This window comes from Meriones unguiculatus, chromosome 5 (assembly GCF_030254825.1).
Source record: "Meriones unguiculatus strain TT.TT164.6M chromosome 5, Bangor_MerUng_6.1, whole genome shotgun sequence".
Lineage (NCBI taxonomy): Eukaryota > Metazoa > Chordata > Mammalia > Rodentia > Muridae > Meriones > Meriones unguiculatus.
Window position 1 is genome coordinate 91,156,537 of NC_083353.1, and position 26,117 is coordinate 91,182,653.

General features: G+C 45.5%; 1 protein-coding gene across 2 annotated transcripts in view; it reads right to left on the reverse strand.

Annotated features, from left to right (window-relative positions):
• Positions 1–927: 927 nt before the first annotated feature.
• The window catches only part of Eif4e3 (eukaryotic translation initiation factor 4E family member 3), a 41,129-nt gene continuing 15,939 nt past the window's right edge, over positions 928–26,117 (reverse strand). The window contains exons 1-6 of one of the 2 annotated variants that reach the window (XM_060383857.1): positions 21,336–21,446; positions 16,362–16,456; positions 14,837–14,897; positions 11,761–11,827; positions 7,970–8,125; positions 928–2,782 (exon numbers count right to left, since the gene is read on the reverse strand). In XM_060383857.1, coding sequence (XP_060239840.1) covers positions 2,736–2,782; positions 7,970–8,125; positions 11,761–11,827; positions 14,837–14,897; positions 16,362–16,456; positions 21,336–21,419 — 510 coding nt within the window. In that variant the 5' untranslated portion in view covers positions 21,420–21,446 and the 3' untranslated portion in view covers positions 928–2,735. Of the gene's footprint in view, positions 2,783–7,969; positions 8,126–11,760; positions 11,828–14,836; positions 14,898–16,361; positions 16,457–21,335; positions 21,447–26,117 lie in introns of those variants that run through there. The other variant, XM_021643611.2, reaches the window with a different exon arrangement.

Genomic DNA, 26,117 nt, shown 5'->3' on the forward strand with positions numbered 1-26,117 from the left:
TTTATGGCTGTATTTACAGTGTAGACGTGCTAAAGCAAAGGAGGGGGCCAGGAAAGGTCTAGCGAACTTAACCTTATGGTTTCTCGGGGTCTTGTTTTCCTTCTCCTGTTTGTTCTCTGTCAAGGGACTCATGAATTAAATCACAGCATGGCAGGTCTGCTGGGTTAATTCAGAAAGAGGAGAGAGCTAGGGAGAAAGAGGAAATCTTAAAAACATCCAGAAAGGGCTTATAAAAGTCACAGAAATGCTTCAGGGACAAGGTTTTCCTGGCTACACTCGTCCTGATTTGGTGGGTACATCTCTCCCACGTAGGCAAGAGCCTTCGATGTGACAATCAAGGGGACGGCAGGATGGAGGAGAACACAAATGGGGTTCAGCCAGACTTCCTGGCTCTGCCTCAGAGACTGAAGCCTGACGGGAGAAGGAAGCAAGTCCCTGGCTTCTGTGTGGTGCTCTGCAGAGCAGACAGGGACGCACCTGCAGAACTTGACTGCCACACCAAGAGTCTACCGGAATCTACACTTGCCCCAGCAGTGGCCAAGATGGCTGAACTGCTCCGACACCGAGTCACACGCCCCAGATGTTGCCTCCCCCTCCCTCTCTCCACAGCATCAGCTTCTTTAAGGAGGCAATGGAAGGCTTTAAACTGCTTAAGTCAGCTCAGTTCTCACAAGAGTCAATTATGACTGAATATTCAATTAAAACCATTTCCTAAGCAAAGTTGACAAAATCCACTCAAAGTTATTCAGATGACAGGCTCTGAACACTGGGCAGGTTAAATCCTCCTCATGGTTATTGTTTTCCAAAGAGAAACAGCTGCAGAAGTTCACTGGGCCAAAAAAAAAAAAAAAAAATCTACTTTGTGTGCTTGTCATGTTTCATGTTCATAAACAATAGAAACTCGAAAGCATTAACATGAGCCTAACATTCCTATTTATTTTATTTTATTTTTACTTCAAAAGCTACATACACGCAAAATTTGAACATGTCATCACAAATGCTTTAAATAAAGTTCAAAAATAAAAATTCCTCAAAATTTATTCACTTATGGAAATATTATATATATGACAATTATAATAATAAAGTCGATTATATCCTTTTTGCTAATCTACCAGAAAAATACTTATATTATAAAAAGGAATTTCATGTCCAGAGTAAGTTTTAAGTCCTTGAGTTAATAGTTTTAAAACAAGTTTAGAAACTGTTCAGAGAAATGCAGGTTATTTAGACAAACATGTCGTAGGATTTTTCGATAAGGATCCAATACCCTGAGGAGTGAAACTGTTGAGGGACTTAAAGTTCAGCAAAGAAGAACCTCTCAAACTCTGACAGCTAATTATTTTGGCTGAGTGTTTAGCAATGCAAGTGGAGGCCACGACTTTTATAAACAGGTGCTCCTGGGAGCCATTTAAAATCTCTGAATGGGGAATTTTGTTTACAAATGCATGTGGAAAGCTTGGAGCAGCCCCATCTCTCCTTCCCACAGTGCAAGGGGAATTAAAAACCCACCCTTCTGAGAAGTACAGAGGCTGCCTGGGTCCTGGGGCTCTAAAGCCAAGTCCACACGAGGGAGGACCCTACTCAATGAAAATTACCAGGATGTGGGGCAAAGTTGAGAGGGGAATTGGAGCACTTGGGAGTCGATGTGATGCTCTGGAAGGTTTTCTTCCATCGAAACCAATGCTATTTTGGTGGTATACTACAATATCTAATAACACAGGTAAACAGGAATGAGACGCACTCAAGTTCAATGAGTGCCTCCGTGCTTCTGGCAACAGTGCGCAATGTGAACGAAGGGGAAAGATGCCTATGCTGGAAGACCATCCATCTTCAGAGAGGATGCAAGGCAGGAGACAGGGCTCACTTAACAAAAGATGTGAGAATTAATTTGGAGAGTCCAAAGTGGGTAAACATGGAAGAAGCACCATGCCATACAAGTAATAAACATTGCCTCCTCTATGCATCAGAAATATAAGGTTTCCTCTCAGGACAAATCATGGGGCTTTTGTTGAAAAGGCCAGATTGGGATTCTGGTCAGAAATTCTTACACAGTTTGATTTTGAGCCCGACACTCAATTGTGATTAAAGTTTTCAAGTTAGGCAAACCAACAATTTCTTTTCCTTACACTGCTTTTTAAAGGGGTTTTAAGATTCGTGTGCTGTCAGTGAGTGTGCTTTCTATGGACACACACACAAAGGAAACAATGCCCAGCTCACAGTGTGCAGGAAAGTGTCACAACAATTTATCAGAAAGGGGGTTTTGCTAGGCTAGGCTTCCTCCCAGTGCCCTGTGGCTTCACAGGCAGCCCTGTGGCGATTGTGTAGATGTTCTTTAATAAGGTACAGTAGAGCTGCTGAAGGGGAAGCCCAATTCTTATGCCTCAGTGAAAGGGTGTGCAGAAAACAATAATTACCCCGAATACAAAATCTTGGGGGGAGGGGGAAGAGTGCAAAGAACAGAGAATTTAGAAAGCTTTAAAAAAAATTAGTTTTCTTTTTCTTTCTCTCTTTTCTTTTTTTCTTTTAAAGCAAGTGATATGATGGCAGAAACCCACACGCTCTCCCCCATCCCCACCTGCCACTTTTGAGTCCTAATCGCCCGGTCTGCAAGGACAGAAACCCACTCTAAAAGGACCAGCATCGGGCTTCGGCAAGTCTCCTCTTCACTCTCCCTCCTGTTAAGACCGTTTCCAAAACCAATCAGCAAAGGACAAAGAATTCTTTACAGAGTGCAATTAGTGTTTTCCACGTCCACCTTCAAAAGCATGATGCTCTTCATGGGCTAAAGGACAGAAAAAAACAAAAAAGAAAAGAAGGAAAGAAAACTTTAAGCAAAGGATGGGCCAACCCTCCTCTAGGCCTCTCATTCAGCTTCCCCCGATGTTGGCAAGAACTCAAATACCTTTTTTTTTTCTTTTTTCTTTTTTTTTTTTTTTTTTTTGCTAGTAACTGTTAGCTAAGGTGTGCATTTACTGAGAAATGTAATAACGAAAATTAAAACAAGGAATAAACAAGCTATGGGATGCTGCCTGTTTCTTCTTGTCGTGCCTGGAGGGGGGGATGACTCATCCACACAAGCTGATGAGGAGAGTATGTTGGGGCTCTAGGCAAAAGCTACGAGGAAAATGAGCCCCACAAAAAATGCATGGGAAGGGGAGGAACCTATGAACCAAGACAGAGCCATTCACAAGCCCACCTTCAAGAATAAAATAACACAAAAGAAAACAGAACCACACAAGAGGGGGTGGGGATTACATTATGCCCCCTGCGTCTCATCACCTTTTGTGGGCAATGAAGTTTCATAAGAGTCGATGGATCTACCATATTCCCCAACCCTCACCCTGTACCTCAGAGATTTTCAAAGTTTGTCTTGTGGAATTACTTATTAGGAAGCTGACAATTAAAATTATGCTCTCCAAAGACTTAAACTTCTTAAACGGGGAGAGAAGAAATGAGGGGCCCCTGAGACACCCAATATTAGCTGTAAGACAAAGGGCCAAGTTTGAGTGAGGTGTAGCTACCTGTCACTATGAGGCAAGGTTTGATACAGCCAGAGCTATTCTGACCAAGGGCTTCTGCTGGCTCCTCCAGCTGAGTAGCCACTACATCTCCGTAGCTCCTCCCATTCCTGCTTTTAATTTAGACTACCGAGGGGAAAGATAGCTGGACGAGCAGATCCTCAGAGAACATCTAAGGTAGCCACTCCGAGCAGGAATTCATCTGGATAAACCACGGGAAAAGACCAGGGTGACTAGAATTGGTGACCTAATGTCTGCCTAAGTTTACCTGCACATCTCCCACAACTCCAGTTTTCTAAGTATCTAATTCGTTGTCTTTATTTGAGTACGTTTCTGCATGCCCGGGTACATTTGCACGTGAAGGCTATGGGAGTGGGGACGGAGGAAGACAGAGAACAGGGAAGGCAAGGAATAATCTTGGCTGTTCTTCCTCAGATGCTATCATCCATCTTACGCTTTGAGACAGGGTCGGGTCTCTCACTGGCCTGGAACTTGCTAAAGGCTGGCCTGGCCAGCAAGCCCCAGAGATACCACCACACTCAGCCTTCTCGATGTGTGTCTGCCTATGGATATGTGTGTTAAGTGGTGTGTACGTGTGTAGATGTGTATTGCATATATATGTGCATGTTGTATACATGTACTGTAATGTGTGTGTGTGTGTGGTATGCGTGGGGGGGTGTATGTAGTATATCTTTGTATACATAGATATAGTATGTGAACATGCTGTGTGTGTGCCTGATTACACTGGCGCACATACCTGTGCCACGTGTCTAGAGGTTGTGGAAGATTGTAGAAGGGCGCTGCGGACGGGCTTTGTCACCCTGGCATACTCCTTGGAGACAGGCTTTCTCACTGAATTTGAGGCAGGATTCGGACCAGAGAGCACTGACTGGTGAACCTCCTTTCTCTGTCCACACAGTGCCAGGGTTACAGTGGGTGTGGCAATGCCTAGCTCTTCCCATGGATGTTCAGACATGAACTCAGGAACTCACGCTTATAGAGCAAGTGCTGTTACGGAGCATCTCTCCAGCCCTCACCACTTTAAAGATTTATTCTTAACTATGTGAACTTGTGGGGGGGAAGGATCTACATGAGTGCAGATGCTTATGGAGTCCAGAATTGGGAGTCAGAACTGCTTGACCTGGAGTTTCAGACTGTCTTGGGTGCTGGGAATGGAACTCAGGTCATTTGCATCAGCAGTATATAATCCTAATGGCTTAGCCATCTCCTCAGGCCCTAGCACGCCCCATTTTAAATACGGGATCTGGGGATTGAACTCAGATCCCCTTACAGAGCTAGCTCCCTTACCCTAATCCTATCTTTAAGAAAGATGGTTAAAGGCAGACAGACACTGGATAAAATACAGACTGGCCTTCAGTGAGATATACTATTCTTCAGGGCCAATTTAAGAAGCCACAGAATGATAGCAATGCTGATCTGCAACTTATAAACACTGAGGCAGATATGATGCCAAGACTTTTCTTTAGTTTTTTTTTTTAATATTTATTATTATTTATACTGAATTCTGCCTGCATGTGGACCTGCATGCCAGACCTCATTATAGATGGTTGTGAGCCATCATGTGGTTGCTGGGAATTGAACTCAGGACCTTTGGAAGAAGAGCCAGTGCTCTTAACCTCTGAGCCATCTCTCCAGACCCACCAAGACTTTTCTTATCTCTAGTTGTATGAGGTCAGGACGGCCACAGTGGAAACACCGAAGTGTCTGTGGTCACAACTCATTAGCAGGTACACTGCTGTACTGTGGGCATCTGGGCATCGAAGGCCTTTTGTCATCTCTAGGGCAACTAGGGAAGCAATGAGAGGAGTGTTCTCCGATCCAAGAGCCAGCAGACACTTTAGAAGTAATCCATGCAGTCCTGACTGCTGAAGAAGCCACAGAAAATGGGAACACGAATGAGTGCTTCTTTAGGCAACCAGGTACTGACGGGTACTGAAATTTAATACTGTTATAATGATCATGTTTCACAAACCAGTTTTGCTTTTTCCCAATCAGATGAAAATGTAGAGACTCCTCTCTGCTGCACCCACATGGAATGGCTCTCAGCACCCACAGGGAGCTGAGAGGCTGGCTCAGCTTCCATTCTGGGCTTTCCTGTCCCTGCCCTACACAACGCTCACACCAGATAAAGGCCTTTGTCTTTGGGCTCTCCATGGAACTTAAGGGAACTAGGGAGGGTGTGTGTAAATGGTGACTTTCTCACTCAAATCATCAATCTGGACGGAGAAGAAATCAAATTAAGTGCCAGTGTCCAGTTCCTCGTTTGTGAGCTGCAGGCCAGGACCAGGTATACTTGGATTTTCCTGGCATCTAGCCAGCTGGCTTCTACAAACTCTAGAGTGCCAGGGCCCCATTAATAACACAAAGGTGGCATGAACTGGCCAGCCACTTCCAGCCTAGCTCACCCGGGACTGACCTTAACCTGTGAACCAGTTTCTGTCCAGGCCTCGTTTTTCCAGACTAGTTCTACAGCATGTGCTGGCAACCATGCTAAGTAGAGGACAGCCTGTTTCGTGTCAAATAATACAGGAAATTCCATTTTTTTTTTTATTCACACAGTCTGAGCTTTTAAATGTTAATGGGTGTCGTTAAAAAGCCATTTTCTGCTTAGACCTGCAGCTAGTTCCCTCTGACTCACACACCTGACAATGTTAGCTACCTTCAGGGTGTCTGTTCAGCTTTGACTCAACTGGCCTGGGCAAAACTTCCTTTCTCCTTGCTTGGTGTCCCTCATCCCCCACCCCAGGCCTCCTGCCAGCCACACCAACAGCTAAGCAGTGGACCGCCTGCATTTGGTCATTCTTATGTGACTATGCCTTGGCCCTAAAGATAGGACCTACTTATGTAAGAGGATACTGACTTCACTTTGAGCTGCTGGCCAGTTTGTTACCTGTTAATTTGTTCACAGAACTGAAAAGTAGAAGGGACCTTGAAGATCATCTGAGACCAACCTTCTGGGCACTTAGGTGACAGAGTGAAAGTAGGGTCAATTGTGACCACTTAGGGTCAGACCATTGAAGCATAGTAAACATCCCGTGACTCCCAACTGCTTCTGCCTCTGTTGAGTCGAGAGTTGGGCAGACTCAAGTGTGGGCCCACTTGAACTTGTTGCTAACTCACGTTTCCTTTTGCAGTTTCCACTAGCTATTCTTAGGGACTGGAAACCAGAAAATACTTTGGAGACCTTTTGGTATCCGGGGTGAACTAGAGTTGGCACGTCCCTAGGGAACAGGCGCGATGTCCGTGTGCCTGCTCTGTCTCCACCCTGCACAGCCGAGAGCAGTTCTTCAGGGTGCATTTTCTGTCTCTTCTGTTTTCAACTTTCTGTCACGACTTAGACAGGGAGGGCAGGATCCTTCTCCCTGTGTGGATCCTTTGATTGTTGCTACAGGAGTCCTCCCAGGGAGGCCTGAGTTTCCATCTACGCTACACTACTAGGGCAATCACAAAGTTCGAATTGTTTAGCCTCTTGACAAGGACCACGACTAATGAGACAATGATGAAGTCTATTTCAGAGAGTCTAAGATGCCCCTGCTCTGTCCCCTGCAAATCTCAAAACCTCTAGAATTAACAGTGCATCCTGGTTTAACTGAAAAATCTTTTATTGTTGTTTTTTTTTCTTTAAGTACTAAAATAATAGGGTGTATTATGTTCAAGAGCACCTTAGAGTCAATGAAATACAATAGTAAATAAAAATGGGTAGTGACTCCCAGAATGGTTTGGGACATAGAAAATCTATCACAGATATGTGTGTGGGGCTGCCAATCCTCTGACTCACTAGTGAAAGCGTAACCCAGCATGTGATCTACCAAACACTGGTTTCAAATGTGCCTAGATGCTTGCATTATGAAAAAGATGACTGTAAAGAGCACACAAGAGCAATGAACACAAATCACAATGGAAACAATGGGTCCACACACTGGTCACACCACTGCATTCCTGGTGACTCTGCCACAGTCACCATGATGAGGAAGTGGTAGCATTTCAATAGAACTGTCAATCATACCTGAGCTCCCCCGTAAATAGAGATGGTAGACATGATCGATTCCTGAGTCGGAAGGGATGAGTGACCATCTGATGCCTGCCAGCTCACTGAATGACTTTTCTTGTTTGCTGTTACTATTGATTCCCACAGAATATAATTTTCTCTGACGAATTTAAGTTCAGGTTTAACTACTTGAAATAATGAATATAATGTATATTTGCTTTCCCAATTCATGCACTTAGGCAAGTATAAAAATCTCATTTTAATTTCTGAAACTAAACTTGATTTAAAAAAAAAAAGAAAGAAAACCAAAGAGCATTGTGTTGAATTGTTTTTCTGCATTAATAGAGTTTTGAGTGGTTCTGCCTTCACCTCATTTGCCATGTGCTTCTTCTATCTCTGGTAGAAGAGTCTTGAAAACAGAGATTGGAAATGAAGCACTTACGTTTATAAAACACTGCTTTAAAAGATATGTGGGGCAGGAGTTCGTGGATCTTCTCTATCACGGTAGCTTCGCCCACTAACGAGGCATCGACATTCCAGACCTGAATGACATCCTCTCGGTCCCGAATGCTCACGCTGACTCCTATGACTTCGTCATCTGAGAGGAGGAGGACAAAAAGGCGAGAGGTGATTAGACAACCACAAGCTGGTCTCGTCACATCTAAGTGCCTGTTGCTTTTAGCTGTGCTTTCCGGATAAGCCAGGGACTTGCCCTGAGTGACTGCTTCCGCGGGGGACGGCTGGGGAAGGTGAACTCAGCACAGATGCTGCATGAGCCGCGTCCCATTTAGCCAGGGACTCAACAAACAGAGTGTTCAAGCCAAATGAATCTTCCAGATAAGTAATTTTCCCCCTTTTTAACATGCTACCCAAAGCTTTCTGTCACTTTCTGACTCTGTTTTGATGAGACTTTTTCTAAAATAGGTTGCATAATTCTCTGCCCTCTGTGAGCCAAGTGAACTCAGATGAACTTTTTGCTTGAGGCCTATCCCTCTCTGCTAAGAGCAGTAAGACCTTCTGTGACTCCCTGCTAAGTCTCTGGAGGTTGTGGGGCTGTTAGCACTATCTGCTCGGAACCTCCTGTGTCCAGTGGCTCCCCCGCTCTGCCTGCTTTGCCTGCTCTTTTCCTGGCCCCTAGTGCTTCCTTCCAGCAATCACCCCTCTGACTGTGTCGAACCATGGCTTAGAGAGCTCATGGCCACCGGTTGGCATCATGGGTAAACTAAGAGGAAATGTCTTCTGAGGGACAATCCACCATCAGCGCCCAGTGATGGTCATCAGGCAGCAACCTACACTGACAAGGTAGGCTTTTTCCAACATGGGGTCGGCCTGGAGGCACTTGAGCATGGCAGCTGGTCGATGAACCTGCTGTACCACTATGCCCCTGTGCAGCCACTCTGTTCACACTAACTGGCAGCAAAACGATAGAAGTGGAGGCTTTTGACTCCAAGCTTTGTGTGTTCATGGCAGAGACACAAAGCAGAGACAGTTCTTTGTACCCACGTACCCTGTGCCAATAAGTAGCAGACAAGCGAGAGGCACTACCTCAGTTAAATAATTTTTTTTTTGTTAGCTGATACACGTTGCCTAATTTGCCATCGACTGTAGGTTGACATATCCATGCCATCAGTTTTTCTACTCGCCTCCTGAACATTTGAACATGTTTCATTTAATATGATTTACCCAGTCTACTCAAAGAAGCCATTTTCTGTGAAAAAATTTCCTTTCTCCTCCATTTCACCCTTCCCTCCCCTCTGCCTGTTTTTCTTCACGAAGGAATTTGATCAAGGCTATGGTACGCAGTCTGACACCTTGTGAACGTGAACACGGGTGTTCAAAACCAGGCAAAAATCAGAGCAGGCTGTTAAAAGTTGGATTGACTGCATCCCATGAAGAAGAGGACCACGAGGGAAGTTTGCAGGGCAAAGGGGCATTAATGTCCTGCTTCTCAGTATGCAGGCTTGTGAAAAGGACGTGATTACTTTGCAACTTGCTGCCAGGCTCCGCAGCTGTAATGTGGGGACTTTGTTGCACATGCATCATATTCAAGCACACATTAAAAACAAAGCAAGACTTAATCTGCTCTTGGCCAACCTTGGAATCTCTCATCTCACCAAGATGAGATGAGATGATAAATTTCATATAAAAATAAACTTATTAAATAAAGAAAGAGGTGATCCAGTGTTCTACTCTCAAGAATGGCCAGGACACCATTGACCCAGTTTTGGGAGGAGATATGAGCGTTCCCCAGTCCTCTGGGATTATCCTTTCATACACTATTGGTAACGGGCGAGGTCACCAACAGATGCCTAATAGTGCAAATGGTCACTATTTCAGTTTGGCATGGCTTTTAGCCGAATGCAGCCCTTTGGCAAACAGCACTGTCAAAAGCCCACAGCTCTTAGGAGAAGGCAGGTCTGTGGTGAACTATGCAATCAATGTTCACATCTGTAACACCTGCGCTGTGGCAAAGCCCTGGCAGCAGAAGACGGTGGGGCCGGGAGGAGCCACTGTTTAAGACGCTCTGTAAGCGAGGCTGAGAAAGACTAGCTGGTTGCCTCAAGTGACAGGGATGGTTAATGGAAATGCTGAAGGTTACTAGGCAAGAGTGTCCTCCTTTCTAGCTGGCCACAGAAGAACTGGCCTTCTTTGCTCACTACTGTGGATTCACTATTACTTATGACTATTCTGGGACTTCTGTGTTTATGGCTACACACAGGGTGCACTTTGGGCCAAATAAAGATGATAGCTCTTCTCCAGTGGAACAGGAGAAATCTGCACCTGTAAGACCATTTCATCTTAACATATGCTTTGTCTGAGGCGAGTAGAGGTGGTGTGGGAGGCAGTACAGATAGGCCAAATGGCTGAGTACCCCACCACCACCACCCAGTGAGGTAAAGTTGAGGTTGGTCATGAGACTACCAAGATGACAAGAGCTCTCAGAGACAGCCTAAGTCTAACTAATCCACACCAGTTCACACACACACACACACACACACACACACCAAAATAGGAAATGAAAGCACATAAAACCCTGAACCAAAATCAGCATAGAAGAAACAAAAACAAAAACAAACAAACAAAAATCCCCACAAAACTTCACTGTAAATGTATTTTCAGGGAAGGAGTGACACAAGCAGTGAACCCCTCCTGGATGGTTCTTCGATAAACTCAAGGTAAACCAAAAGGGTTCATGGAGAGGAGAAGGTGTGACTGTGGCAGAGCTCATGGCTTAGAGTCAGGCCTGTGGTTCCCGCCATGCTCTCAGAGAGCCGCTCAGCATGCCAAAGCCTTCTCCAAAGGCAACTCCCAAAGCTAGAAGCTCCTGTTTCTACCTTAGCTGAGAGGCCAGGGAGATACCTTTGTCTCCCCATGTCTGCCTCTCTCTGTAGAGCCAGAAGAGCAAGAGGAAGGGGATAAACTGAGAGAGAAGGAAGGGACTCTTCCTAGCCACCCACAGACCCCACTATCCCCTTTCTGCCCATGAGGCGGCTACAGGAAATCTACTATGAACCTTGCTAGCCCACTGATGAAGACTTTCCTTTTCTTTCTGCCTATTTATATTAGATGAATGGCTATAACTGTCATAGAGTAAATAACATAGGCATGCATATATGCATACATATACACACATATTTATGTATGTTTTTATAGATGCACTACATAGCCAGCCCTTGCTATTTATGAAGAATAAGCTTTAGATGCCCTCCAAACCATGGATGTTTAAGTCCTTTATATTAAAGGTCCTTTGCACATAATATTTATTTAGGTATTTATTTTGGAGCAGTTTATTTTCGCACGCCAGGTGGGCGCTGTACCACAGAGCTGTACTGCCAGGCCAAACTTAATTTGAATCATCTCTTTTTTCACTTATAATATTTAATGCAAATGCTGAGCAAGTTGTTTGCATCGCTTCCTGAATAACGAGGAAAAATGTACGAGTTTGGTTCAGATGCTGTTCGTGCTTCCTACTGTTTCTGATCTGTGAAACCATGGCTGCAAGATCTAAAGGTAGGAAGGGCTGGCTGTACCCACATGTACATACACACACGTGCTTATAGACGCAAATCTCACCCCAAACCCCAAACCACAGGAACACTTCTAAATTACACCACAGCTACAAAAACCAACACCTTGCAGGCAGGTGAAAAAGACTACACGTAAAAACAAAGGCGTGTGAGTAACAGACAGGAACCAAGCAGGGTATGGACAGCTGGGCTCTGGGCTTCCTACCTGCTGCCGCACAGTCTGTGAATTGCTCCCCAATGGTCGCTAACAACAGTTCTTTCCAAACTGTGGACTGACGTAGGAGAGAATGAAAATAAAAAACAAGGCGATGTTTAGGCAATTATCATCAGGTGCTAAAGAGATGCAAGCGCCCCACCCACGGCTGGAACTTGTAGATACATCCGAATCACAGGAGTGAACATGTGCCGTCACACATCCACAGGGCAGCTGGCCAATGACTGACTGGGCCCGCACAGATACGAGTGACCCAGGGCCTTAACTGCTAGTGAAGCTCCCATGAGCCCCAGGAGAACTGGGGGGGGGAGGGGGAGCACACCTTCAACTCCATTTTCTGATGGATGCCTTTTAACTCTCCAAGTGTACCAATCCATTACACTTGAGCGGCATTGCTCAACTCCTTCTCTTTGTTTTTTTCTCTCCCTGTTGATACAGTACTTACAATGTTACCCCGTAAGACTTTACTCAAGTCAAGAATGTTAAGAAACACTGTTATTTACTGAATGCCAGAGACTTGCAAAATTCCCTTTGCTGCTGACAGGTTGTTTGTGCTGAGTGATAACTTCATGTAGGACTCGAACACACACAATTTCCCTTGAAGTGATGATTAGCCTGCATTCATTGCCCTCTGCCTCCCGCCAGTGAGAAGCACCAGGGTTCCTCCTGTGGAACGTGTAATAACGCCGTCAAGTCAACAGAACCCACTCGCAGGATACTGGCTCAATGGCTCTCCCAGTTTTTTCCCTGGCAAAGGTTTAGGCTCGCTCTTGCCACAGTTCCTAGGTTCTGAGGCCACCCAGAGCCCAATCTGGATCTGAGAGGTGGCTCACTTTACTCTTTGCCACCTGGGCAGGCCTTGAGCTACTCCAGCTTCCGTGTGGGAGGGGAAAAGGACAGAACTGACCTCAGGGCTGTGGCAGGTATGGCGCTTGTTAATAACTCCTCTGCACAATGACTGCAAAGAGAGGGCTCAAGATTTACGGCTGTGCCATAAGTGGTGGCATGCATCCATATGCCAGGCACTCAGTACACATTAACTGTCACAGTGCTTATTCTTACATTCTGATGAGCTTGCAGCAGCTGCTTATCTTTCAGTCAAGGCGATGGCGGTTAGCTAGGGAGCTGAAGGTGAATCTGTACTCCTAGAAAGGCTTGTGCCTTCTTTCCTAGACCCTCCCTTTACCTGTCTGTCCAGCTTTGATCTTGAGCTCCACAGGGAATGGAGCTGAGGTGGGAGAGGAGAGCATGATGCTTCTGTTTGGGACACAGGCTCCCAGACTTCCAAAGGGGGGACTGGCACATAAGAGCCCAGGCACCTGTCCAGACAAAAAGTCTATCTGTGCCTGAATTCAGCCTAATGAGCTGCAAGGTAGGCCAGGACAACCCAGCCTTGGGCAATTTTCTGTGGGTGAGGGCATCAAGAGGGCTTCCACTACAGTTGAAAGTCTAATGTGAGTAAACAAGGCACAGAAATATGCAAGGTCCCAGGGCGCCCCCCCCCCAAAAATAAGCCAGCAAATAACTGACACAACACACGTAGAAGGAGGTAACATCTAAGAAAAACTAAGGGCATCTTGCTTTTTCTTATTTTCTGCTTGCACTCTCTTAGCGGGACAGAGGGTTCAGCTTGCCTGGCTCCCATTTAGCTCCTCAAGAGTTTTTTCATGTTTTCAGTGTAACAAGCAGATGTGCAGCCCTGACCAGGCAACCTGGTTGTTCACACTTCAAATGCGTGCTCACAGGGAAATGACTCCTGTTCAAATGCGTGGCCTCCCAGAAGCATTTTAATTCTTTGAGCATAACTGCATGAAAAGAATCCAAAAAAAATTTTGCCCTTCTGTCTATTTTATTTCTAATGATTTTTACTACTTATGTATTAATTGTGGGTACACGTACATGTTTGTGTGTGTGTGTGTGTGTGTGTGTGTGTGTGCAGGGGTATGTAGTAGCCGGACGTTGATCTCTGGGGTCTGTCTCAGTCATTTCTCCATCTTACTTCTTGAGAGTGAGGATCTTTTATTGAACTAGCACTCACTGTTTGCCTAGACCAGCTGGCTGGAAAGTCCCAAATTTCCTCCTGTTTCTTTCTCCCCGGCACTCGGTAACAGGTATTCACAGCCACGTGCGGCTTTTTCACATGGGTCCTGGGGATGGGGACCAAGTAACTGTGTTCCATCGCAAGTAGTTTATCTAATGAGCCATCTCCCCAGCCCCTGTCTTGTTATTTTACGCAGGGTCTCACTGAATAACGTATTAGGATTTGAACTCACGATTTCTTCTACCTGTATTTACAACTTCTGGGATCAAAGGGATGTGCTCCCATGCCCAGATCATTTTGTCTACTTTCAAAGGAGTTCTGTGTTTTCCCAGGACTCAATGTATGTTAATCTTTAAGGCTTAGGCTCGTGTTTCAGTAGTAAGACTACTCCTGGGGAAACTAGACTACTGAGGCTTGGCCAGATCTGATCCATGCATCCCAATGAACGGGGAGCCCTACGTGTTCCTATTTTCCATGTCATGGTCCTTCTGGAGGTGCTTCCATCTTTAGCCAGGAGAGCTGAGCCTTTGGTGGGAAGGACCCTGCCCTTCTGTGGAAGATCAGTTTGCATGTGTTAGGCACACCTGATGAGGAAACAGTTATCATGAAGATCTGGCTTTGCTCTAAAGTTTACAGGCTCTAGACCTGGGATGCCACTGCATGATTTCTGCAGAGTCACACTTACACATTTCCTTATTCTCTGTCTCCCGCCCACCTTTTGAGATAAGGTTTCTCTGTGTAGCTTTGGCTGTCCTGAAACTCACTTTGAAGAACTCACTTTTCGGACCAGGCTGACCTTGAACTCAAAGATCGAGTTGCCTCTGCCTTCTGAGTGCTAGGGATAAAGCTGGACCCCACCACACCCACCATTTTCAAGGCGACAGCATTAGGTGATCATCAACAATGTCAGAGAACAAATTTCTCCACTTAGGGCTGCCAGAAGACTTCCAGACAGGTTCTGTGAGAAGCACAGTAGGTCCAACCCCAAGCCCAAGCAGTCCTGGGAAATGATCAGCAGAGACATACCGTGCCGTCCTTGGGAACTTTCATCTTCCACACGCCACCCTTCGCATTACTCTCTTCCTCCCTACATCAAAGAACAACATTTAAAGCTGCACCCCACGAGGAAGGAGTATTTCTTATTTCCACTCCGTTTAACAACAGCTGATGTGAGAAAAACAAAAGTGCACAGGTATTTTTCAGTAGACATCCCCTAACCCTATGATTAGTAACAAAGGCAAAAGAATGAAAAAGGAAGGGAACGGAAACGAGAGGGAGGGAGCAACAGGGAATTGGCTCCGATGAGGATGCAGAGTGGCGCAGGGATACAAGGTCCTCATTTTGGAGGAGGTGAGACTAAGGGGATGGACAATTGATGCAACTGCTTTGAGGGTGTGAAGATCTATACATTACAAAGCATATTCATGATACTGTCTCATTTCATTCACATGTAAACTAGGAGCCACAGATTTAACAATGTTCCTGTGATGGACCAGGGTTTAATAAGCCACTTCCTGTCCAGGAAAAGCATCCCAATTTCCCTGTGAGAGGCATTCTGGTAGGGTCGATTCCATATTTTGATTTTTAAATACAAGCCTGTATCTTAGGTTTGCTTATAAGGCTACTGTTTCTGTCTCATCTTCATGATTGGCCAGGGATGGAGACCTGAGCCACAGTGAGCCAGTGGTGGCAAACCCTAGCTTTTATTGTGCTTGGAGAATGCGGACACTGATGAACTTGAATTGTCAATCACCGCAGGACTGGCTGTACAGGTCTGTCACCCCAGCTGTTTGGGAGGCTGAAGCAGAGGAATGGCAAGTTCAAGGCTTCTCACGATTACAAAGTGAGTTCAAGGCCAGCTTGGGGAACTTTGTCAGACCTTGTCTCAAAAACAAAACAAAACAAAACAAACAAACAAACAAACAAAAAAAAACGGGGTTGGGGGCAAGGACGTGGATGTAAATCCAAGGTAGGTAGGGTGCTTGTTCAGCACGTGGTCCAAGGCCGTAGGTTCAATGCCAGTGTTGAAAAAGACTAGAATGTGAGATCCAACTTCCCACAGACAGAAAAACCTGACTGAAAACTCAGCGGCTAACACTGCATAAGCAAAGGAAACACAAAGTAGAGTGTCGGAGTCCAGAGGAATTCTGGACACCCAGATGTACGGGACTTCAGCCCTACCTGTAGACTACTCAGTCACAGGTTCCAACAAAATGCTACTTTGTTTCTGTTCAATTTAGGTTTCTACCACTGACTGAGAAATGAGCCAAGAAAGAATTTCATCTTACTTGTGAGTAAGTAACTGTGAAAGGTTGAAAGATACAAGGATTTATTGGCTAAGAGGCTCTAGCCTGGGCAAACTAGCTGTCTAATGCTTTCACCACTACATCAAGCGATTAAGGGAGCTATGGCAGGCTCCTCTGAGACCCTGGGCCTTGATGAGCAGGGCTTGCATTCTGCTAAAAGGCATGCCACAGGAGAAAAGAGTCCTCATGAAGTTCGTGGCTATTTCCCTCCCACCTTGACCTCCAGATGAACCATACACACTTACCAAAGCGGTCGCCTCTCTCCTCTCATTAAGTGATAACTGCATCTCAAAGGCAGGCTGGTCACGGGAGGGATGTTATTGTACACACTCCAGAATATCTTTAAAAGAGAAATACTTCATTTAAGAGACCTGGTATTGATTAACCACGCCAGGACATTCTAAAATTAATGGGTTAAAGAAAAAAATTGATTCTCATTAATTCCTAGCCCCTTGGAGTGCATTTTTCTCATTAGCAAACCAAACTTCTTACTGCAGAACATTAAAACATTGTTCCTTCTAGATATTAGGCTAGGTTCCATTTTTTTTTTTTTTAGAAAGCTATTGTTATGAAGGACGTTTTCCTAAGCTACATGTACTTATACAACCAGAGAGGTAAAAACGTACAGTGCCAGAACTGTTCATTGTTTTAGATTTATGTGTTATGACTGTTTTGCTTACATGTATGTGTGTGTCCCGTGTGCATGCCAGGTACCTTCAGAGGTCAGAAGCAGGCGTCATACCCCCTGGAGCCGAGGTTGTGAATGGTTGTGAACCATCATTTGGGTGCTGAGACCCAAACTTGGGTCCTCTTTGGGAGCAACAAGTGCTCTAGGCCCAAGGACTGATATTAACAAAAAATGTTTTTCATTAGGAATTGTGTTAAATATGTAGATTTCAGCTGCTTTTTTCACAGGAGAATGTGAGATCAGAATGTTAAGCTATAACCTTAAGATATATGGAGGCTGGTTTGTTTTGGAAGATTTTATTAAAAAGATTAGAGAAAAAGCATGCTCTGTAGTCTACATTTCAATATAATCTTATCTAAAGACCCCCATCATGGGGTCAGAGAGATGGCTCAGTGGTTCAGAACACTTTCTTGCAGAGGACCTGGGTTCTCTTCCTAGCACTCCTATCACGTGAGTTCCAGCCACCTATGACTGGGGTTCTGATGCTCTCTTCTGACCTCTGTGGGCATGTGGACACATGGTGCACATCCAGATGGGCAGGAGCACAAATAAACACACAAATAAAAAAATAAAAATGAAAGATCCCCGTCAGCTCTAATTTCATCATGAGTGGAGACTGGTTACCAAGAAGTTGACCCTGGAAAACTCAGCTTCTTGAAACTGTAGGTCATGACTTCGTATGGGTTGCGAAGAAGCTGGTAGCAGGACAAGGTTTCTAACAGGCAGTAACAAAACTAACTCAAAATTAAACGCTAAATACGTGATGACTCTGGAATGTTTCTTGGAGCATCTGCCCATGCTGCTCATGTAGCTTCACTATAGTCATGTTTCTGAACACACAGCATGTAACACCAGTGAGCACGCCTGGGACACCTCCTCTTAGACCAGAGAAGACTGCATGCTATCCCTGCAGTATTTTCACTGTGCACGTGAAATCTTCTGTTCCGATGGAAGCACGATGTTAGAGTACAGAGACTTTTAACATTTTATCCTGCTGTAATTCCTCAGCATGAACGATCATTAGCATATATTTGGACTGTAGTGTGTTAGAATGTTTGGCTTGAGGGCTAGAGCGATAGCTCAGGGGTTAAGAGCACTTGTTGCTTTTACGGAGGACCCAGGTTCAGTTCCCAGGACCCACGTGGCACTTCACAATCTTCCATAACTCCAGTTCCAGGGGACTTGATACCCTCCTCTGACCTCTGCAGGCACCAGACAGAGTCCATGTATGAGATACATGAAGACAGAACCTGCATACACAGGAATACAAAAAACTTCAGGATGTTTCATTTTTAAAAGTTGATGTGGTGTGGTGGTACATGCCTGTAATCCCAGCACTCGGGGAGGCAGAGGCAGGTGGATCTCTGGGAATTCGAGGCCAGCCTGGTCTAGAAATAGAGTCTAGGACAGTCAAGGCTACACAGAGAAAAAAAAACAAAAACAAAACAAAACAAAACAAAAAAAAAAACAAACAAAAATAAAAATAAAAAAATTGATGTTTGAATTGCTTTCTTGCACTTCACTGAAAAAAAAAATCATTAAATGAATTTTGGCTTGGGATTGGGTCCAAATTCTCATGGACTTTTGAAATGGCTGCACAAACACTTTTGTAGTGCATGTTGATGCACAGTGGCATTCTCAGAACTATAAAATCAAATGTCTATCAGCCCTGAAACATACGGAATGCACGCTATGCCCTGTGGTATCAAATATTCAACTAAGACGCATTCTTTTAAATAAAAATTAAGCACACTCATCTCATTAGTATGCACATTTGCTTTTGTTTTTAGTAAATGATGAAAGTATGCATATATACCAGTTAATTATTTAAAAATAAATACTCTTACGGTCCATTATCAGTAATGTTTTAAATGTGCATACCTACTTTACGTTCCTATACACCCAGGTCCATGTAAAACTTCCTCAGAGGAAAAGGTTCAGGAGAGGAGACAGATCCAGAAGCCCTGTTCCAGCACACACACATTCTCAAGGGAAAAGGTCTTGCTAACAGATGTTCGACAGGTCTGCGCTTAGCAGAGCCTTCACTATAATCACTAAACTGCACTTCCTTGTGACGGACTCTGCCAGGAAGAGGTCTATGGTGCTTTGCCTCCGGGCTGAGGGTGAAGGCGAGAGGAAGCACCTTAGATTCTGATTCTCTCTCTTGTTCTTCCTAGAAGGATCAGAGAACAGCTGAGCACGACGCATTATAAATGGATTTCTGGTCTGTGTCTTTGCCAAGGTATTCCTTTTGGCCTTCACACATACACACACATACACACACACACATACGCACACCTGGACACCTGAATTAACTGCAGATATAGTAACGATGGACTGAAAGAAAGGCAAAGGCCACATAGAATGTATGTGTGGTAGACTTCTCAGTGGGGAATCCACTTCAGCACTTCAGAAGCCTTTTAATTAAATGGTGCTAATTTACGCAATCACAGAATTAGCACGGTGTGATAGTAGATCCTCTAACCGACTTGTGTCCCTGTGGCAAGCTGATGCTCTATGCGTCCGTGAAAACAGTAAGATCTCACCTTCTCTCTGGGCTGTTGCTGCGAGCAGGCAGGGCTGGAACGTGATTACCAAAGCCCTACTGACCTATTTTCTTTGAGGATACCACTACATGTTTTGTGCATATCTTTCTCCAGTCTTTGAAGTCACAAACCAGTCATGTGTAGAGTCACAGAAGGAGGGACACCTGTTGACAGTGCCTTCCAACCGGCCAGGTACCCACATCTCCACTTAGTTTGGTGATGCACATAACTCCAGCCCAAGACTCTTGCCATAACATGGCAACAATCTCTGCTGCATCCATGGACCAAATGGCACAAAATCAAAAAGCTCTACCTCAGAGAAAGCCAGGAGGATGCTGCTGACAGCAAACTTTCCACCCTGAAGGTCAACCCTTCCAAAGCACCTCCCCTGACATCCCTGCTAGGCTTCTCCAGTCCCTGACCTTTCGCATAGCATTTGAAGTACTTAGAGAAGGACACACAGCACACATTTCTTTTATCTCAGAATGAGAAAAGGCCAAAGGACCCCGAGCTTGTTTACTTTGGGGAGTCTGGCAGGAAGAAGACAGACCAGTCTGATGCAATGGCGGACTCAACTTGGAAACTGTTTTGTCGTTGTGTGTGTTTGTGCTTGAATACACAGTGGGAGCAAAAGTTCCAAGCACGCCAGCGGGAAGGGAGCCACTCAGAAAGCATGCTGCACTGCACAGCTGTTTCCAAATTGCTGCACCTCCCTCCTCTGTCACCTACTGGTGGAGAAGGAGCTGGAGGGATGTGCCCACTCCCGGAACTTTGTTCTTTCCTTCGGGAGCAAAGGACAGACACATGCAAGCTTCATGATTCACAGTGACTGTCTCCAAAACACCTAAATGTTACTACAGGTTCAGCTTTGCAAGTAGACTTCCAGAGGCACCAGGCTTACAATTAATCCTCTTTGGCCTGCAACAGAGCATTGCAGTATGGCTCTCTGACCCCTCAAAGCCTTACTACTACCTGAGGGCTAGCAGAGCTATCAACACTGGCACCGTTCAGCCAGTCAACATCTGTGGATGCCAGTCGTATGCAGGACACTGTGACGGAACTAAGTTTACGAGGAAGGACAGCTGTAATCACAGGAGCCACTCACTGGTTGATAAGATTTTAGCATCATTGTTGTTGTTTTCCTTAAGGATCTAAGGCAAGGCAGCGCAATGAGGACTAACACCTGGATTTAAGGCACTGGTTCTCCATGGGCGTCGGTGACACACACCTTTAATCCCAGCACTCAGCAGGCAGAGTAAGCGGGATCTCTGTGAGTTCACAGCTAGTCTGTTCTACAGAATTCCAAGACAGCCAGGGCTATAGAGAGAAACCCTGTCTCAAAAACAAACAAACAAACAAACAAACAAAAGTACTGGTTCTCAGAAAAGGTCACTCAGTCATCGAGCATCCCCACCCTGACCCCAAATGCACAGTAGGAGTACCACACCAATGCTCCCTTGGGTGGTTCCTTGACAGTGTACTGACAGCAACCGGGAGGGAAGACATGGTCAGACATCAACTATGGCATTGCACTGGCTGCAGTCAGAGCAGCTGTCCTGCCTGACAGTGTTCTGCCACAGCTAACCATTCATTAGGCGAAGTTCAGAACTTCCCTCTTCAGTTTCCACCCGAAATGTTCTGAGAGGTGGGAGGGGAAATTCTTGAAAAAGTCTTAGAAAGATGCTACGCGTTGATGGGAAAAGAATGAAGTGTTTGTTTTATAAAACAAAAGGAAAATAAAGCAAGGGAACCTGAAAAGAAGGAAGTGGGGAAGGAAGGAAAGGTGGTTTGATGCCTATCATTGATTGCCAATTTGACTCCATTTGGAACAAACTAAAATCCAGAAAAGGGGACACACCTGTGAGAGTTTTTTTTCCCCCTTGATATGAAGTGGGGTATCCACTTCTAGTCCAGACCACTAAGGTAGGAAGACACATATCTTTTTTTGTGATTGTTTGTTCTGAGACAGGGTAGGCTTGACTGACCTTGAGCTCACAGAGATCTTCCTGTCTCTTTCTCCCAAGTGCTGGATCTAAGGTGTGCACCACCACAACCCTGAGGATATACATCTTTGATCCCGATCCTGAGGCTGGAATGACACCTTTAATCAGAACCACACCTTCTGCTCGAAGTCTACAGAGGGACACAGAGAGGAAGGAAGGTTTTTCTCTTTGCCTGCTTGCCCTTGCCTTGCTAGCACATGCATTCTTCACTGGCATTGGAATCTACTTCTTTGGGATTCCAGTATACACTGAAGACCAGCCAAGACAACCACCAGCTTTGTGGACTGAGCAAGTACTGGATCCTTGAACTTTCCATTCACAGCAGGCCATTTTCAGATTAGCTGGACTGTAGCCTGTAAGTCATTCCAATTTATGACTATAACTTCTGCTACCCTAGAGAACCCTGACTAGTACACCAGGGAATGAGGAAATAAAAAGAAAAGGAAAGGGGGGAAATAGAGAGGAAGAGATGGAGGAGGGCGGTAGGAAAAGAGAGGAGGAAAGGTCAGGAGGGGAGGGAACAAGAAAGAGAGGAGAGAAAGAGGGAGAGGAGGGGAGGGAAGAAAAGAAGAAAGGAGGGAGGTAGAGGAGAAAGGAAGTTGGAAAAGAGGAAGAAAAGAAAAGGGGGAGGAAAGAGGAGAACTCGTCAGGTTTTCTTCCGCGTTGCAGCATGGATAGAGGAGAGTGCTTCCGAGACAGTGGAGAGTCAGAGGTTCCTACCTCTGAGTCCAAGGTCCTCACAGAGAGAATCAGAGCTAAGAACACAGTAAGCAGCCTCTTTGGCTGGATGTTTTTTAACTCACAGAAGAACCCAGGCTGAAAGCAGAGAGCTGCTGGCTTGCAAATAATCACACAGAATGCTTGCTGATTGAGTCCGAGTTGAGAGTTACAGCCCAGTGAGGAGAGGCAAAGTCTGGGGAAACCTTGAGCAAAGCAGTGCACACCTATTTCCTGGACACAGCCCATAAGGCTGGAGTTCACACTGAAGTTGTAAGGCAGAGGAAGATGGCACCCCAGCGGGAGGAGGCAATATTCTCTTAAAAATAACTTTTAAATTTAATTTTATTAAATGTGGTTTTGCTTATATGTATGGTTGTGTACCAGGTGCGTGCAGAGACCACAGAAGCCAGAAGAGGGCATCAGATCCCCTTGGAACTGGGGTTACAGATGGTTATAAGCTGCCACATAGGTGCTAGGAATCGAACCAAGGTCCTCGGGAAGTGCAGCCAGTGATCTTAACCACTGAGCCATCTCTCCAGCTCAGGGGCATAGTTTTGCTTCAGGGGCTTCCCACAGCCTCAACGCTCCTCTTGCTCTGGGAAGGTAAAGTTAAGGCCGACAACGTTCCTCACCCCGCCCCCTCCCCCACCATGCTGGAGGTGAGGAATCGATCTCATGATTGACAGAAAGCACATGGACAGAGGGACCTGAAGTCTGGATGTGCATGTACCCATCAGAGGCCATCATGATCTGGGGCCATGGCAGGGCGGAAGGTGGCAGGAAGCTGACACATGGCAGGTGTGCTTCTACAGTTCATGGGTAAAACAGAAAAAGGCAGACAGGTGCCCTTGAGAGATTTAACATTGGGAGACTCCAAGTTTTATATTAGACGTGACTAAATTATTTGTAGTTTGTAAATAAAATCTCATTTACTTCCCATCCTTACTCCTGCAACATACACAGGACCATGAACAATCTCACTTAATTCTTAGTTCTCTATAACTGGGTTTGACTATAAACGTTGGTTTCACGATACAAATAGTATGTCAATTAAACGACGATTGAAGAATCCCCTTATATATGACATTAGGTCTCTGTATAGGCAGAATTGCCTTCAAGTCTTTGCCCTGTTTTTCCTGTTCTTCTCTCTTCTGTCAAGGGAGCTCCACATCCTTCTGCGACAGGATGCCAGCCACCATTGGTTACTCTGTTATGACCAGGGCAGTGAACACCATGACTCCACTTCCCTGTCATCCCTGTCAACCCTGGCTTATGAAACCTCTGTATCTGCTGCGCTGACCTTTAACAGCCCAGCACATCGGGGCGCCTGACCCCAGATCAGGGACATGCGCCTCTATTTAAAAATATTAAAATTCATTATCGCGCGTGTGTGTGTGTGTATGTGTGTGTGCACACATATGTAGGTCAGAGGACAGCTTGCGGAAGTTGGTTCTCTCCTTCCCTCACGTGGACTCTAGGGTTTGAACTCAGGCAGTCAGGCTTTACCTACTGAGCCATCCCAGGCCCACCCCCTCCTACTATTGCACCTAGACAAGTTGTCCATGTTTCTTTCAGCTGCAGTGAGTTTTACATATTGTTCATGAAGGTGTTCCTGTTTGAAGGGTGATGCGGAGATTCTACTCACAGAAGAAACACTGTTCTCTCCGTTCTGAGTTGTCTATGGGAGGTCCTGGGTAGGACACAGGAGAGGTGAGACCAGAGGGGCAATGTATGAAGGTGACAGCCCAAACTACTGAGGTTCGGGATGGAAATTCTGAAAAGGGGTGCTTTCGGGGGTGGAATTAAAAGTCAATGGGAGGGCAATGCTGGAAAAAAAAAAAAGTACTACAAGCCAGCCCTCCCTGCAAATCATACTGGATTGGTAGCTCTTGGTGTTCCCAGCAGAGGTCATGGGCTGCTCTGGATACCTCTCCTACTCCGTTCTTCACACAGGGGAAGTAAATGGATTTCCGGCCTTAGAGAGTCACCATGATCAGCTGTTTACACTGCCAATTTTGTGTCGCATGCCACCCAGCCTCAGTTTCCCTAGCTTACAAAAGAGGATAGTAATTTTCTACTCTTCACCAGGCATCAAACTTGGATTTGCAATAAGTGCTCAGGGTAATAAAAGAGAATGTATCTGATGTTAAGCCACTGCTCAGAGCACGTGGTTCTTAAACTTCATCAAAACATACATGGGGGTGGGGGCACAAGTACCACTGGGTAAGTGTTTAAATAAACGCTACAGTAGCAGAAAGAATTAGCATCAACATACAGCCAGGGAATAAAGACAGCAGGAGCAGGGCCTATCCTCATAAGCTCAAATGCTCTTTCCCCTGCTAGTTCTTACGCACTAAGGACCATTCCTGAGATGCTGAAGATGACCACAGCTGAGTTACCAGAAATTATGGACAAGTCAGATTTGTTTTTAATAAATAAAAGGTTTTAGTGGTGTCACCTGGGGAGTATCCACTTGTCATGAGTAATTGTGAAGCTGTGGTGCATCATATTCCTGCATGAAATATGACTTAGGGGTGTTTGCAATGACGGGCACAAGGAGACGGGCAATGAAAGGCAAGACATGCTGCCGGCATTGGTCACTGACTGTGCATTTTTTACTTTAGTGTACTTCACCTCAGCATGATAAAATCTGTCATGATTATTCTTGCCTTGAAGGTGAGCAAAGAAGACATACAGAGGCTTTAAAAAGAAAGAAAAATGTGGACATGCTACCAAGTGCCAGCTATGGACCCCAGCCCCATACCCTAGGCACCAAAGAGGCAGATTCCAGTAACCTAGTAATCCCTAGCAACTTGCTGTAAGAGCTGATAAACACAGGCCCCACAGAGAGCTGCACCCAGGTCTCACTTATCCTTCATCAGCCTCATGGGACAGCGTCTATTCTCACATTCATCGTGCAAATAAGGGACTTGAGGTGTCCCACAGCCTCCTTATCACTGTTGTCCCCTCCCGCCATCTTGAAGGTGTCCTTTCTAAATCAGCCCTGAAAAACTTTCAAATCACGGGGGAAACCTGTGTTCATCTATAGGCTGCGTACCCGTCAGTGCTTCGTACACACAAAGATTTAAGATCTGGTCCTGAGTGAACGGAATTTTTGACCCGCTGGGAATGTGCAGCCACCGCTGGCTACCGCTTTCTGAGACGAGTTTCGTGGAGGTCCAGGAAATCTGTGCTTACAGTCATTTCTCTTCCATTCACTCCGTCCTTCATACCGACTGGGTGAAAAGAGGTCAGACAGAGCAGAGGACAGTTCTGCATGCTTCCCCGTGGCTCAAGCTCAGTCTCAGGAGGAAGGCCATACACGGGCAGAACAGGAAGAGCGGTTGCAATGGGAGGGAGAGATGGGCAGGGGGTGTGAAGACATGCTGGCGAAGGACACATGCATGCTAGTTTTTAAAGGTCCAAACATAGAAACTGTATCCTACTAATTGCATCTCATTACAATAAAGACAAGTCTCTGCTGTGTGTCAGCCTGAGGCCCTTAAATTGGTTCCTAAAGATCCTAACAGATACACTGTAGATGCAAACCATGTTGCAAGTACGGTTAGCATGCTAGGGTGGGAAGTTCACCTTCTAGCCTCTGTCCTAGGATCCCACACCCCATGCTGACCCTCTCCTGTCAGTCACAACAGAGCGGAGGAAGGAGGAATCCTTCAAAAATCCCAACAGGGTTACAGAGCTTCCTCAGGCAGGTGGGCCTGTGCTCTGAGCTTTATAAAAGTGGCTTCTGGGAAGAGTGTCAAAAGCCTACAAATTCACCAAAAAGAAGCTAAGGGGAAGCTCTCCCAACTCTGAGGATTCTGGCTCTCTGGGCAGCAGCTCCTGGGCTGCTCCAAGTTACTGCCGTTCCGGCAGCCCTGAATGGTAGCCCTAGAGCAACACTGTTTGCTTTTCACATGTTTATGTCACTTTCCTAAGAAGATAAGAAATGGAACTGTGTTCACAGGGGCTACTCATGGCTGCTTACCACCTAGGTTCCTGGGGCTGTGTAAGTATAAAAGTGTAATTTGTTAAACCGTTGGC